Raw genomic sequence first — 14,000 nt, forward strand, 5'->3', positions numbered from 1 at the left:
GCCTGCGATTCCAAGGAACTGAGCCTATCACGCAAAAAGCAGATGCTCGCCAAATCCGGAAGATGCTTCTGTTGCATCAAGAAGGGCCACATGGCTAAACAGTGCAGAAGTCAGCCTAAATGTGGCAAGTGCTCGAGGAGGCATGTAACGTCCGTGTGCGCCTCAGACAGCACTAAGAACGACGAGGGCAACGTTACTTCGACCCCTGTCAACTTGGTCTCAAAGCAAGCGGGCTCAGTCGTGCTGCTGCAGACTCTCACAGCGAAAATAGCAGGCACGATCCGGGCGCTACCGAATTCTCTTCGATGGAGAAAGTCAGCGCAGCTTTATTACTGCGAATGCTGCTCAGAGACTGGGTTGCCAACCGCTTGAAGAGGAGACGCTTACCGTTGGCGTGTTTGGAGGTCAACACACACGGAAAACGATGAAGAAGGTGCGAGTTCTCCTTTTCGATGCAGACAACAAACGTCTAATCAGCATCGAAGCCCTGGAAGTGGACACGATTTGCAGCGAAAACATCCCTGTACCAGAAGAAAGAGTTATAAGTGAGATGAATAATATGCACATCGATACGAAGGCTCTTTCGGTACAAGGAGTGGAGGATAAACAGATTGCGGTCCTCATTGGGTCAGATTATTATTCGGAGATAGTGACCGGTGCAGTGAGGCCTGCGCATGGAAAGTTGAAGGCCGTAGAGACCAAACTAGGATGGACTGTTCAAGGTCCACTGCCTGCTGCAGCCGACATCATTCAGTGTGCCAGCGTTGTTGTTGTTCGAACATTTGTTGATGATCAAGAGATCTCAAAACTTTTAATTCGGTTCTGGGACCTTGAAAGCATCGGAATCAAGGCCGAAGAAGAACGAGCGATGAGCAACGATTCAGTGCTGACGAATTTCGAAGAGAACATCTGGAAGAAAGGCCAGCGATACGAAGTCGCGTTACCATGGAAGGAGAGGGTCGATCTGTGTGATAATTACGCTGTTGCAAACAAGCGTCTGCACAGTTTGATGAACAAGCTCAACAGAGACCCTGAGCTCCTAGAGAGATACGACTCGACTATTCGAGAATACCTCAAGGAGGGATCTGCGGAAAGAGTACCACCAACAAAAGGGCACTCTTCAGAAAGACTATATTACATGCCGCATCGAGCTGTAATACGTGAGGACCGAACTACAACAAAAGTGCGCATTGTGTTCGACGCGTCGTCTCACGAATCGGGAGCGAAGTCGTTGAACGAGAACCTAGAAGCCGCCCCGAGTATAATTCCCGACGTAGCAAGGCTATTGCTCCGTTTCCGACGGTACAAAGGTGCCATAATTGCCGACATTGAAAAGGCGTTCCTCCAGATTGGCCTCCGGGAATCAGACAGAGATGCGCTTCGCTTCTTGTGGTTCAGGACATCACCGAACGCAGGTCAGCCACTACCAGAACTAGACGTCTGGATAATGACTCGGGTGCCCTTTGGAGCCACTTCGAGTCCTTTCCTACTGGCAGCTACATTGAAGCACCATTTTCGCTCCGTAGAGACCCGGTTCCCAGTGACAGCTCGACTCCTACAAGACTCGATGTACATGGACGACCTCCTGATTGGAGCCGATACCACTGAAAACGCGATCCAGATGCATTGGAAAATATTGGATATTTTCCGTGAAGCTTCCATGAACATTCGAAAATGGGCCAGCAACGACCCTGTTGTAGCTGCAGAGTTCGAACAAGGAATGACTTCGGCGGAAAAATCCCTTTGCTCGCCCTCTGGGACTCTGAAAGTGTTGGGACTACATTGGAACAAGCAGTCGGACACCTTTTAAGTGCAATCCACTTCTTAAGCGAACCTGAACCTGCGTCCACCGGCGATGTCCGCGCACGTGGAGATGGGCGCGCGCAGCCTGGCCGCTGACATGGCACATACCCACGTGGGGGATTGACCAGGAATCTCCTCGTCTTCCTTGGCAACGGGGGGAGATGGGCGCGCGCTGCCTGGCCGCTGACATGGCACATACCCACGTGGGGGATTGGCCAAGAATCGGGCGTGAGAAGGGCTAATGCACCTGCTTCAAGGAGTACTGACACGAAATTTCAAAGCTGAGATCCGCTCTAGCAATCAAGTACAACGACAACACAAATAGGTGTCTGTGAATAAATGCATCTTTCTTTCTTTGTAGTTGTGTGTGTGTGTGTGATCTCTTTTTCGCGAACATTACCGAACCGCGCAAATTCAACTCGTGCATTCGCACTTTCACATTCTTCCCCTCGGGCAAATGAGGGGAATTTTTTCTTTCAAACCGGAAGGAATCCTTCACTTCATCAAGGAGCATCAATGCACCAAACGGTTCGTGCTTCAGGCGGTGGCAAGGATCTACGATCCCCTGGGATTTTTGTCGCCCTTTTTAGTGCTGGCTAAAATCTTCCTACAAGATCTATGGAAGGAAAACCTTGACTGGGATGACCCCTTACCACCCAACTTGTCTTCTGTCTGGCTGAAATGGAGCAAAGAGGTCGCCATGCTTCAGGATCTTCGGATTCCCAGGTTCCTAGCAGCCGGCGGTGAAGGCCCTTACCAGAAATCAGACCTTTACATTTTTTCGGACGCAAGTGAGTCGGCTTACGGCGCTGTAGCCTGCCTCCGAACAGTCGACGCCAGCGGTGCCGTCACCACAATCTTACTGTTCGCGAAGACGAGAGTTGCGCCGTTAAAGAAGGTCACCCTAGCGAGGTTGGAATTGATGTCGGCTTTGCTTGCGTCTCGCATGTACGACTACTTCGTCAAGAACTGTGACCTCGGCATTGTCGACACAACATTTTGGTCAGATTCCCAGATTACACTTTGCAGATTAAGGAAAGACCCCACCTCCTGGAAGGCGTTTGTGCTAAACCGCACGCAAGAAATCCACACGTTAACGGATAAAACGCGGTGGAGATTCTGTCCTGGTAAAGAGAACCCGGCGTATTTGTTCACACGACGTTTGTCAGCGCACAGACTGAGCCAGTCACATTTATGGTGGCATAGACCTAGATGGCTTGCCAGTTCTTCAGATTTATGGCCGGAGTTTGGTGAGAAGATGGACCTCGAAGACTCAAGCTTGGATGAAATTGAGACGCGACCAGAAGTTAATGCTTATGCTGTTAATACCAGACCGTCGGTGCCATCGCTTATTGATTGTGAACGGTTCACCAGTCTCACAAAACTTCTACGTGTGACGGCATGGATCCTACGATATGTAAAGAAACTAAAGAAAGAAAATGATAGAAGTGGGGACTGTCTGCGGAAGAAGTTCAGCAAGCAGAGCGCTACTTGCTTCGCGTCGAGCTAAGAACTCACGTCAGTGCTGAAGCAGATTGCGTCGCTACCTTGAAACCTTTTCCCGCACAAAGTCCCATCGGGCAGTTGAGACTGTTTTTCGACGACGACGGGTTACTTCAAGTCCAAGGAAGAGCAGAGAATGCTGACGACTCCTACTGCTCTCGACATCCTATCCTACTGCCGAAGGACTCTCACCTCGGGAAATTGATAATCCATCATGCTCATGCAAAAGTCTTCCATGGAGGAGTCCGAGATACTCTGACACAAGTCCGGGAACGATTCTGGATTCTGAATGCGAGGCAGTCGGTGAAGAAGGCTATACGACGGTGTGTCGTCTGTCAACGCCTTCAAGCTGAACTAGTCGAGCAACTGTCACCTTTGCTGCCCAAAGACCGCTTTAAGCAAGCCCCTCCGTTTCTGGTGACCGGAGTCGACTTTGCGGGACCCCTGTACATCAAATCGCATTGCCAGAAGCGCTCCTATGTCGCCCTTTTTACGTGCGCAGCAACAAGGGCTGTTCACTTGGAATTAGTGGCAGACATGACGACGGAAAGTTTCCTGTGCGCCCTGCGGAGGTTCATATCCAGAATGGGGTCTCTGTCAAACTGTGTATAGTGATAATGCACGAACATTTGTCAAGACTTCCAAGGAACTTCAGAAGCTTTGGAGAACGATTAGAAACCCCAACGTGCTTGCCTTCTTCTCATCCTCGGCAATTGAATGGAAATTCATATGCCCGAGCGCTCCCTGGTGGGGTGGGTTTTATGAGAGGCTCGTACGGTCTGTAAAAACCTGTTTAAAGAAGATGCTTAAACGGCGGCTTGTAAACGAGACAGAGTTGTCCACGCTACTACCAGAAGTGGAGGCCGTCGTGAATTTGCGGCCTTTAACTTACGTTTTCAATGACGTTGAGGAACCATATCCTCTGTCTCCAGCAGACTTTCTCGTCGGAAGGCGACTGACAGCATTACCACCTTACGATCCAACAATCAACACCGACTCGACCACCGATCAACTAAAGAATCTTTGGCGCAAAAGAGAAGAAGATTTGCAAGCCTTCTGGTCACGTTGGTTCAAAGAGTACCTTAATGAGCTTCGGAATTTCTCATCCAACAAAGCGAAAAGGACAGATTTATTGAAGAAGGACCGTATTGTTCTACTAGGTGAACGACAGCGTCCAAGACAACAGTGGACCTTGGCGCGAATCGAAGAGTTGATCGCCGGACGAGACGGCATTGTCAGATCTTGCTATCTCCGTTTGCCCTGCGACACTACCGTCAAGCGCCCCGTACAGCTACTCCACCCTTTGGAAGCCACTTAGCGTCATCTGTCGGCGGGGGAGACTGTTGTGACGTCCTCGTCTTCACCCCTTCTAGCAGACGACGCTCATCATCATCATTTTCATCATGCTCTTCACGAGCTGCCGCATGCTCTCGTGGCTGCGTTGGCTCGTGCCACTTCTTCTAGTTTCCATTAAAGCGTCATCGTATCACAACGTGTCGCTCCCCTTCCTGAGCATCGCGCAACAGCTGGCGGACCCAGAGGTCCAACATTTACTATTACTGGCCGGAATTTGTTGGGCACGTAGGCCCCTAATCTGTAAGCTCGCGAAATAGATTGTTGGGTAACACAGCTTAAAGAGACGCAGATAGTAGGGCGTGAACTTTGTCTTCAGATTGAGCCCAAAATTCCTCAGCTGTGTCCTCAAAACCATAAAATATTACATTGTCGCTTCCAGACCTGTCCTCAAAGTGTTCTATGCGAGAACGCAGCTCGGCGGTTTCTACTCGAATAGAGTCTGTGATGACTTGGTGCACTTAGACTTCTTGGCTTTCGTCCAGTAAATTTACCCGAGCTTTAACCGCGGCCAGTCGAGAGTTAATATGACAGACCGTTTTAACTAACTTGGTTTGGCACGACTTTACTTCATCTAATACTTTTCTAAGCACATCGTGGCCGGAATATGTGAGGTAAGTGATTTAATCACAGTCCTTAGCTCATTAGACAGTGTGGTAACATCTGTGCCGTCGGTAGGCCCACGGTTTTCCTCAACGTCGCCACACATTAGTAATGATTTCACAGCCCGAACACAATAAGCTGTCGCAGACAACAATACGCTGGGGCTAGCAAGGATCAACAAAATGCGTTATTAGAACGCTTAGAGCTAAGGGATGGAGGAGTAACAACCTGTACGATAAAACAGAACTGCGTTAAGAGAGGCCGTATGGCTGCTTTGCCGCGTGGCAAGGAAGCTCCCTGCGTGCAGTGGTGGCGCTGCAGTCGATGGTGCGGAGTTTTGAAGTTGCACCCAGCCGGGCATAGTGACATAAGGCGATGACACACAGCTTCCGGACGAATTTTGGGCCACCGGCGTAGCATGCACCAATGTGCCCAGGGGCGGTATTCTCGAGTTTTGTCCCTTTTGCGTCCCTTTCAAAAGTGTCCCTTTTGGCGAGCCCTGATTGGCTAAAAGCAAACAACCGGAAGTGACGTAACGCCAGCGCAACAAACCTACTGCCAACACCCATTGATTAACCGGAAGTACGTCACGATGAAAGGGACTCAAAAGGGACGTTTTCAAAAGGGACAGTTACGAGAATACCGCCCCAGTTGAGTGACGGTGACTGGCAGCAGACCGGGCTGGTTCCGTGAAACTTCCACTCTGGGGTAGTACGATGACGGCGCAAGATTCACGTGCCTTGGGGAAAGCCAGGTGCGTGGAACCACATCTGTGCATGTCGAGGTCAGCAACATCTGTACGGTAAAACAGAATGGCGTTAGGAGAGGCCGCATGGCTGCCGCTCCTTTCTGCCCACTCAGACTACATCACAACTAAAGTTTAGTCAGTAAGTTGCCGACTAAGAGCTATCTGCAAAGTTGCCAATTGAAAAATTCATTGATTAGATAGATGAACTAAAACAGAATTATTGAACGAACAAATGAATGAATGAATGAATGAATTAATGAACGAATGAATGAATCAATCAATCAATCAATCAATCAATCAATCAATCAATCAATCAATCAATCAATCAATCAATCAATCAATCAATCAATCAATCAATCAATCAAACATTGATTCGATAAATCAATCACGAGGCATTAAATCAATGAATCAATGGCTTATCAAACGACGATACAATGATTCAGTGAATAAATAAGTTTTATCTCCGCAATTTTACAGATACATTGTGGACTACTGGGGAGTCGTGTCTTCCTGAGAACTCCAGAGGCCCAAAAATAGAGCACACCGACACCCAAGCGGAATAAATTTATATAAAAGTTAAGGCAACAAGCGCGCAATAACAAATAACATCAGTCAATTTAGAAAACGAAGTACTACATTGGGCAAGTTTTCACCACCATTATTCTGCCAATTTCGCTCTTCTTTCATAAAAGACTGCTCAACTAGTTGGAGACCATGATGACAGCATTAAAGCGCCTGGTTTTGCTTGCGTTCTAATTGCTTGGCTGTTATTGATCCTAGCAGCGCTTAGTGCTTTTCAGTGATTCATCCTTGATTTTCTGATTGCTCTTCGTTATTGCTCTCCCTGTGATAATTGCTTTTCAGTAATTGATCCTTCCAGTGCTGATTGCTGTTCTGGCCGTTCTACAGTTTGTTCTGCCAATTCTTTCCTAGGGCGTTCTAGCAATCACGTTGGGTTTCCCAGTACAACTTTTAATAAATGTGTTACGTTTTACTCCGTGCGAATAGCACTGCGTTCTCCCAATAACATTGTCACAGGAAGTAGAAAAAGTACACTAGCAGGTATCTCCTGGGGACCCACGCCGACGTCGATGAAGCCGTGTATGGCCATGGCTCAGCTCGAGCTTTCATGGCCGCTTGTACGTAATTCATTATTGTAAATACATTGATGCTCTATCGTCCAATATTTGTCTCACCCTTACCTTGTCGCCACGTAACGTTTTGGTGGAGGGTGCGGTCTTCATCCCCATGCTGGTTTCTGACCGTCTCCCTGTCTCGCTTCACGAAGAGATCGCTTCGAAGCTCTCGGATCGCGTCGGCCGCTCCAGCCCCGGTGAGCCATGGACTCTCAACTATTTGCTAGCCCCGTTTCCCCCGCCTATGACCCACCTAGACAAGACAAGATGTGCTCAGCCGGGAACTTACAAGGCGACGATGCCGTTCCTCTGCACACTTTTTTGGCGTGTCTGGACTCTCCAGCGGCTACGGACGTTTCTTCATTGCGTCGGCAGGCACAGGTGTTCCGGGGCCAGTGTTAATCAAGCTTACCATCATTCGCTGCGGCAAAGATTTCGCTGTACATTCTCGTCTCATATTGCCATTTTTCCACTCGTCCAAGTACTGTGACCTCGACTGAGATGATCACCTTTGACGTGGGGGAAATGGGGCGGGAAGCAGAAAAAGGACACTGGCACATGGCTCTAGGAGACGCACGCCGACGACGATGAAGCAATATGTGGCATCGGTTCAGATCGAGTGGTCATAGCTGCTTGTTCACAGTTCGTCCAGAAAAATGCATCTCTTCACCATCGTCCAATATTTGTTCCATCTTTTTCTTGTCGCAACGTAACAGTATACCCCTTCGTAACTAATCATTTACCCACTTCTGCTAGCCACACTCGGCACCCAGCTAATAATGGTACAGGAGCCCACCTCGAAGTGTTTATGATGTGTGTACTTCAGTTTTATTATGCTTTCCTGCTTTTAAAGCATCATGACAGTCAGTAGAGAGCGGGCAATTACTCGCGTTGTCCATCATGGGCAGTGGTGCAACCTTTTTTTACAGTACAATTTAAAAGTAAATCATGCACCCCTCCGTCTAACTACTACTATGGTTGAACGCAAAACTTTCTCGTTTTGAATTTTTTGGTTGACCAATATCACACTGCGAGTAGGTGCTACCCTCAAGAAACGGACCACCTTTCTGGAATACCCACAGAAACTCTCCGTTGTTTAATCCATACGCCTAACATTTGTGCTTGTGTTGTACGGCTTGAATTATTACCTGCTGCTTGGCGTTCGCGGCGACCATATCAAAACGAAGCGAGCGTATTGACGGCGGCTTCAAAATATGAGCAATCAAGGTTGCATTCCAGTCTCATGAAGCGTTTTTTTTCTTTCAATATAACCGCAATCTTTCATGCTCATTATAAGAAAAATAGGCTTTCCTGCAGGGCCTATTACCGTGCGACGGCATCGGGGAATACACTAAAGCTTCGCTTTAATAGATGCATATCGACCGCAGGGAGTTCACTTATAAGGTTTAGCAACGGAAGCTAATTTACAAGGGTAGTTTATGGCGTGCTATTTTGATAGCGTATATTACAAGTTGTTTGGAATTTTAAGCTACTGACTTATATTGCCGCCTGGATTTATATATAGCACGTAGTGTGCACTTGCAGAATACTAATAGGTGAATGGGACTGAAATATTTTTCGGAAGTGATTGCTTTAGAAAATCGCGTCTTATGAACGCAGTGCCATATGGGAGGCCTTGTTTCTGATGAAAACTTGTGGCCACCGCTGTTGTGATCATTTAACAATACATTAAGCAACAACACTGAGTGTTCTTCAAGCCAGCACCCTGTACCACCAAGCCGCGCTATTTGTGTTTGGGGTTGGCTCCTTGCGTTACCTAGACGAAGGCCAGGTGTCCGGGGTACCCGGTGGCGCCTAAGTTGAAATTGGACTAGCGGTCTCATGTGGCAGCAGCTGTCTTTCCAGGGTTCCTATTTAATAACTGGCGTTCGGCTGCGTAGAGACAGAAAGAGAGAACGCAGTTTAATGATGCTGACGAGGTATGTCCAGCAGATAGTCTAACATGCTACATCAGGTGAATAACGATACAAATGAAAAAAAAAACGAAAAAAAAACGACTTGAGGTCTGAAGGCAGAGCTCAGTAGTTCGTGGTAAAAATAAAAAAAGTGTTAAAACACACCGGAGAAATGTTCGAACGCACTGGAGAAATGTTCGCTATCAATTTTAGCAGAGATCAGGCAACCGCGGAGCGACTACACGTGGGCACGAGATCACTAGGTCAGGTTAAAATTAAAAGAAGTGGTAAACACGCACTGGAGAAAGGATCACTTTCAATTTCAGCTCAATTCAGGAAACCGCGGAACGACCACAAGCGATCATGGCAAGTTGACAGCTTACCTAGAAGTCACGGTGATCACAGCCCCGAAATGTTCACTGGGACATCCCTAAGAGTTTGAGAGCGCAAAGCTTACGGTCACGGTCCTGTGCACATGCCGAATCAATGCTCGGCACTGTTGAAGACTGTGAACTAGGCCTGAACTGCGAAGGAAGCTTAGGAAGGCCCTCGTCACACGTGAAGCCATCTTTGTACATGACCAGGCGCCAAGCACATCATTCGGTTGCGTAGTCCGCTATCTTGACAAAGGCAAGCTCGGCATTCTCCTCACTATTTTATAACGCAGTCGGACCTTCAAGATCACCATCAAAATGTAAAGCGCCTGTAGGTCCATCGTGGCAACGCCACAAGACGTGTGTTTGTGCCGCAAATTCTTTACATGACGAGCATGTAGGTAAGTATCCATAGGGGTAAATCTTCTGAAATAGTACGACGTTGAGATGTGAAGGTACCAATGGGGGCGAACAGGCTGTTTTTTTCAATGGCGAGTGAGGGAATCGAGTTTTGGTCAGTAAGGTCCAGGGGCAAGTCAAGTGGAGGCGGGAGCGGCAGCAAATTTAAACAGAAGGTTCTACAGCGAAAGAGCAAAAGGCAATTTTGATTGCCTTTCGCCTTAATAAAATTAGAATGTTCGTGGCTTCCGCCGTATGTTTCTCGCAACCTCCAACAGCGCACTAATTGAACTCCAGGGTCTGTTATATGTGCCATTAGGCATTAATTAAACAACAAGGCAATGGAAGGAAGACAGCCTGAAAAAAAAAAACAAATTCTTCCAAATTCCTGTTCTCTCAAAGGTTCGTCTTTCCTCAAATACTGTCACCGGAAACGTTTCCCGTCACAGCGACCAAGAGCACCTTCACGAAAAAAAGTATCCTTTGTTTTTTCAAGGCAGGATACCCTTTGAGAACTCGGAAAAAAATTTACTCCTGTCACAGGACAAGTACCAAAATAAAGCACAGAGAACAAATATTGACAAACACCTGGAAATGTTTCTGCAAATTGTGAGCAGTAAATTCTTCTTGGGGATACCATAAAAAGTAGTCAGCGTGGCTAGTACTTGCCAGCACCGGATCACACAGAAGCAAGTGACCCACCTAAATGGCAAAATGATGTCTAGACGGGGCGAAAAAAGCTGTGCTAAGGCGTATTATATCAGCAAAAGAGCCACATGCAATTTGCCATTTGACGATACCGGTATGTTTTTGTTTTGACGACCTCTTACCTTTCAGTATGCAACAGATAATGGAGAGGTACGGGCAGGGGGGGGGGGAGGTGCTGTAGCGGCCTAGCTTTGTGACACGCAATGTTCTTCTACAACGTTGGTGTGATCTTTGCAAGTGTTTTTCTTTTTAGTTTTACTATTCTGCGGATATTACAGCTGTGCATATGTTTTGAGATGTCGGAGATTGAAATAATTGTTTTAAGGGTTACGAATTTCGCCAGGGCAGAAACAGCGAAGTGGTGTTCGACGCGGTGCTACTGTCCTAAGAGCAGCACGCGGTTGCTTACGCTATAACATAGCTTCTTCGAACAATCCACCAGACTGTACGCTGTTTTGATTGCGGAAAGCTATTCTAGTAGGTCCTCAACTAAAGTATTCTAGCTCTGTAGCGTTTAGGCACCTGTGCAAGAAAAGGGCTTTTGAACCCTGCCTTTTTTTAAATTTCCTATACTTTTTGTACAGCCTATTTGCCGGACATTTGGGATAAAGGTGGCGTTATAGTTTCACTAAGATTCTAATCCCGTGAACAAAACAAACTTCTTTCCTACTTTTCCTAAAGGTAAAAAGTCATTTTGAACGGAACACACTCCACATAAGTGCATTTTATCGGTTTTGGTGTTTATTAAAGAGAAGCATGCCTTGGCTAGACGGAAGGAAATCAGGCCACGGCGTGTACGCAGAAAAGACCTCCGGCGTGAACCCATGTGCATGCGAGGAAAAAAACACGTTGGAAAGCAGCTAGAAACAACGGGAGAGATATTGGCTGGGTAGAGATGACGGGAATACTGCCTTGAACCTACCGACATTAGTAAGTGGAACTGGGCATCGAAAGGACCGTGACAGAGTTCTTCTGGAAGCAGAGCTCCTCTGAGATTCTGCGTGAAGCACAGCTCAGGCGACAATGGCGGCCAGGGGCGCGATGGTGCGGGCGGAGCGTTCACGAGATTGAGTGAGGATATAGTTGGTACATATGTGCAGCCTTTGTCCTCGTGCACTAAGTATTTTTTGTGAGAGCTGCAATAAAAAACTGACCAAACCCAAAATCTAAATAAGCAAAACAAAAACGTGCCAATGTCAGACAGCGGCCACGCGTTAAGTTGAAACGTGTGGGCCAGGCGTCATGCGTGAGGCAGGCCGCACTTATACATTTGCTAATTGAACCGTCTGTTAAGAATGCACAGGCGAACTTTTTATCTTACCTGGCGTATTCGTACTTCAGAGCCACAAAATTATATTTTCCAACTTGGAAATAATGCATTGCAGAAAGTACGAATTTTACCCTAAGAACGAATGAATCTCGTCTCTGACTAGCCTCGCTTTTTCTGCCGCTTCAAATATCAGAAATGGGTAAACGGATGCCTTCCGGCTCAATGGAGGTATTCATTGCACTACGTACATGTCAAGAAACCGTTCTATAGGCCTAATATGGGTGGTATAGCAGCATAAAATATGTTTTTTTTTTGGACTTCAACAATACCATTGTAAACAACTGCAATGTGAAAGCTGCGGGAAAATTCCGGCGAGCGATTGGATTATGCACGATCCCTCTCTTAACAAAGGCGCTTTCGTTTTAGCAGCACAGTAATTTCAGGTTGAGTTCCATCTGTGCCGACTGTTGCGGAAGTCTCGATGCTGCAAAGATGAGAGGAGGAAAATGCTACGCCCAGTAGTTGGAAGGAAAGTAGCAAGAAGGCAAGGAAACGATGAACAGGTAGGGAAAGTGTATGGCGTGGCGCCAGTATTGGAATGGGGATGCGTCGCCGGGTACCGGCTTGGCTAGTGACAACGTAAGCTGTGACGTGCAGGTGTTGTCCCAGTTGAGAGAGACGGCGTTCACTGGCGGTATCAGTGTTCGATCTATTGGTGAGATGGGCAGACCTCAGAAAAGTCATGTTAAAGCTAGAGAACCCCACCAGCTCTACTGTTCCCCTTAGCTTTCGCATCGAAATCGCGAACATGGACGATTTTTTTACCTCGTATTACATACTTCAGGTGTCCTAATCCCTGAGTATAAGTTGGAGAAAGAACGGGTGTGTGGTCCCAGGCAAGACGCGTTAATCGCTTACACTTAAAACTGCAACCCTGCAGCGTAAACCGAACAAAAAATAACGTCTTGTTTATATGACTCTAAAACATTGTTATGAGCTCTCGCCCTGCACCAAATAAAACACAATTTTGTTTGCATGCAGCATAAAAACTATGGTTTTGTTGTTATGGGCGAAATATAAGGCATCCAAATAGCTTGAGGTAGTAATCGTTGAAAACTACCGCATGCTAAGCCAAAAAAATGTGCTCCCTTTCAAGAGCAAGCCACGGAATATATGGGCCTAGGAGGGTGCCGTCGCGAGTATAAATCTTGGCTTCAATTATTCTCAGCCATAAAAAGCTTGTTTTTTTTGCTATGTTTGCAACACCAAGCAGCAGAATGGCAAAATGAGCCACAAATATAAAACAACGCGCAAGCGAAACTACCTAAGAAAACGCACACTCCCGCACCTACGATAAATGAATACCTTCAGCGTGCACTCAGCCCTTTTCATTTTGGGGAGAAAATGATAGATAGTTTAATACCAACTCAGCACGTTCTTTCGGTGCAATATTGAGGTGATATTTTACGCATAAACTTCTGCCTCACGAAAAAAAACCTGAGTTCTATTTATGATTTTCGTTTTAAAACCGCTTCATATGCATGCAAATCACGCTGATGTTCCCCATTCCGCTCTCGTGTTTATTAAAGCGCGCGTCGGTAGATTCACCAACTTTCATTTTGATCGTTTTTTTTACGCGTGTCTTGTAGACGGCTAGAAAGCATTCCACACTATTGTGCTTTTACCAGCACTTGTGTGGTGGTGTGTTAAGACGGCAAAATGTTGTAGAAAACTTGTATTACTCTCATTATTCATCCTTCAAGACGAACGATTTAGTCTCCACGAGGAAGATGGAGCTATTGTTATGTTTTCACATTGTTTGTTGAACCTTAAGAGATACGTATATTTTGTGAGACTAAACCTGTTGGAAGTAATTTGAAATGCCCGTGCACACCTACCCATCCGAAGCGTTTTTGTATCTCTTTCTTCACAAGAAGCTTACAACGGTAGCCATTAAATTGTTTCCGGAACAATTTTAGCATTGTGGTTCTCTCAATTGTCTTTTACTTTATATCACCAATAACGAAATGTTGTTTCTTTTTATACTGCAATTTCTCATCCTGTTTAGAGGTTTACTTGGAGTAAACCACCCGCACGAGCAGATGTTTGTAGCACACAGGCAAAAAACGATTACTAGTTGGTCTAACATTTTGTCCCACACAAACGAATTCCTTCTGGAATTTATTT

The 14,000-nt window shown here is 46.6% G+C and overlaps 1 protein-coding gene across 1 annotated transcript; it reads left to right on the forward strand.

The window, feature by feature from the left end:
- Window positions 1-424: 424 nt before the first annotated feature.
- Window positions 425-1,810, forward strand: LOC144175452 (uncharacterized). The gene has a single exon (XM_077704544.1). It carries the CDS (start codon window positions 425-427, stop codon window positions 1,808-1,810), a length of 1,386 nt encoding a protein of 461 aa, XP_077560670.1.
- Window positions 1,811-14,000: the final 12,190 nt, after the last annotated feature.

Source organism: Haemaphysalis longicornis, unplaced genomic scaffold (assembly GCF_048455015.1).
Source record: "Haemaphysalis longicornis isolate Haplotype H1 unplaced genomic scaffold, Haemaphysalis longicornis Haplotype H1 scaffold_3, whole genome shotgun sequence".
Classification (NCBI taxonomy): Eukaryota; Metazoa; Arthropoda; class Arachnida; order Ixodida; family Ixodidae; genus Haemaphysalis; species Haemaphysalis longicornis.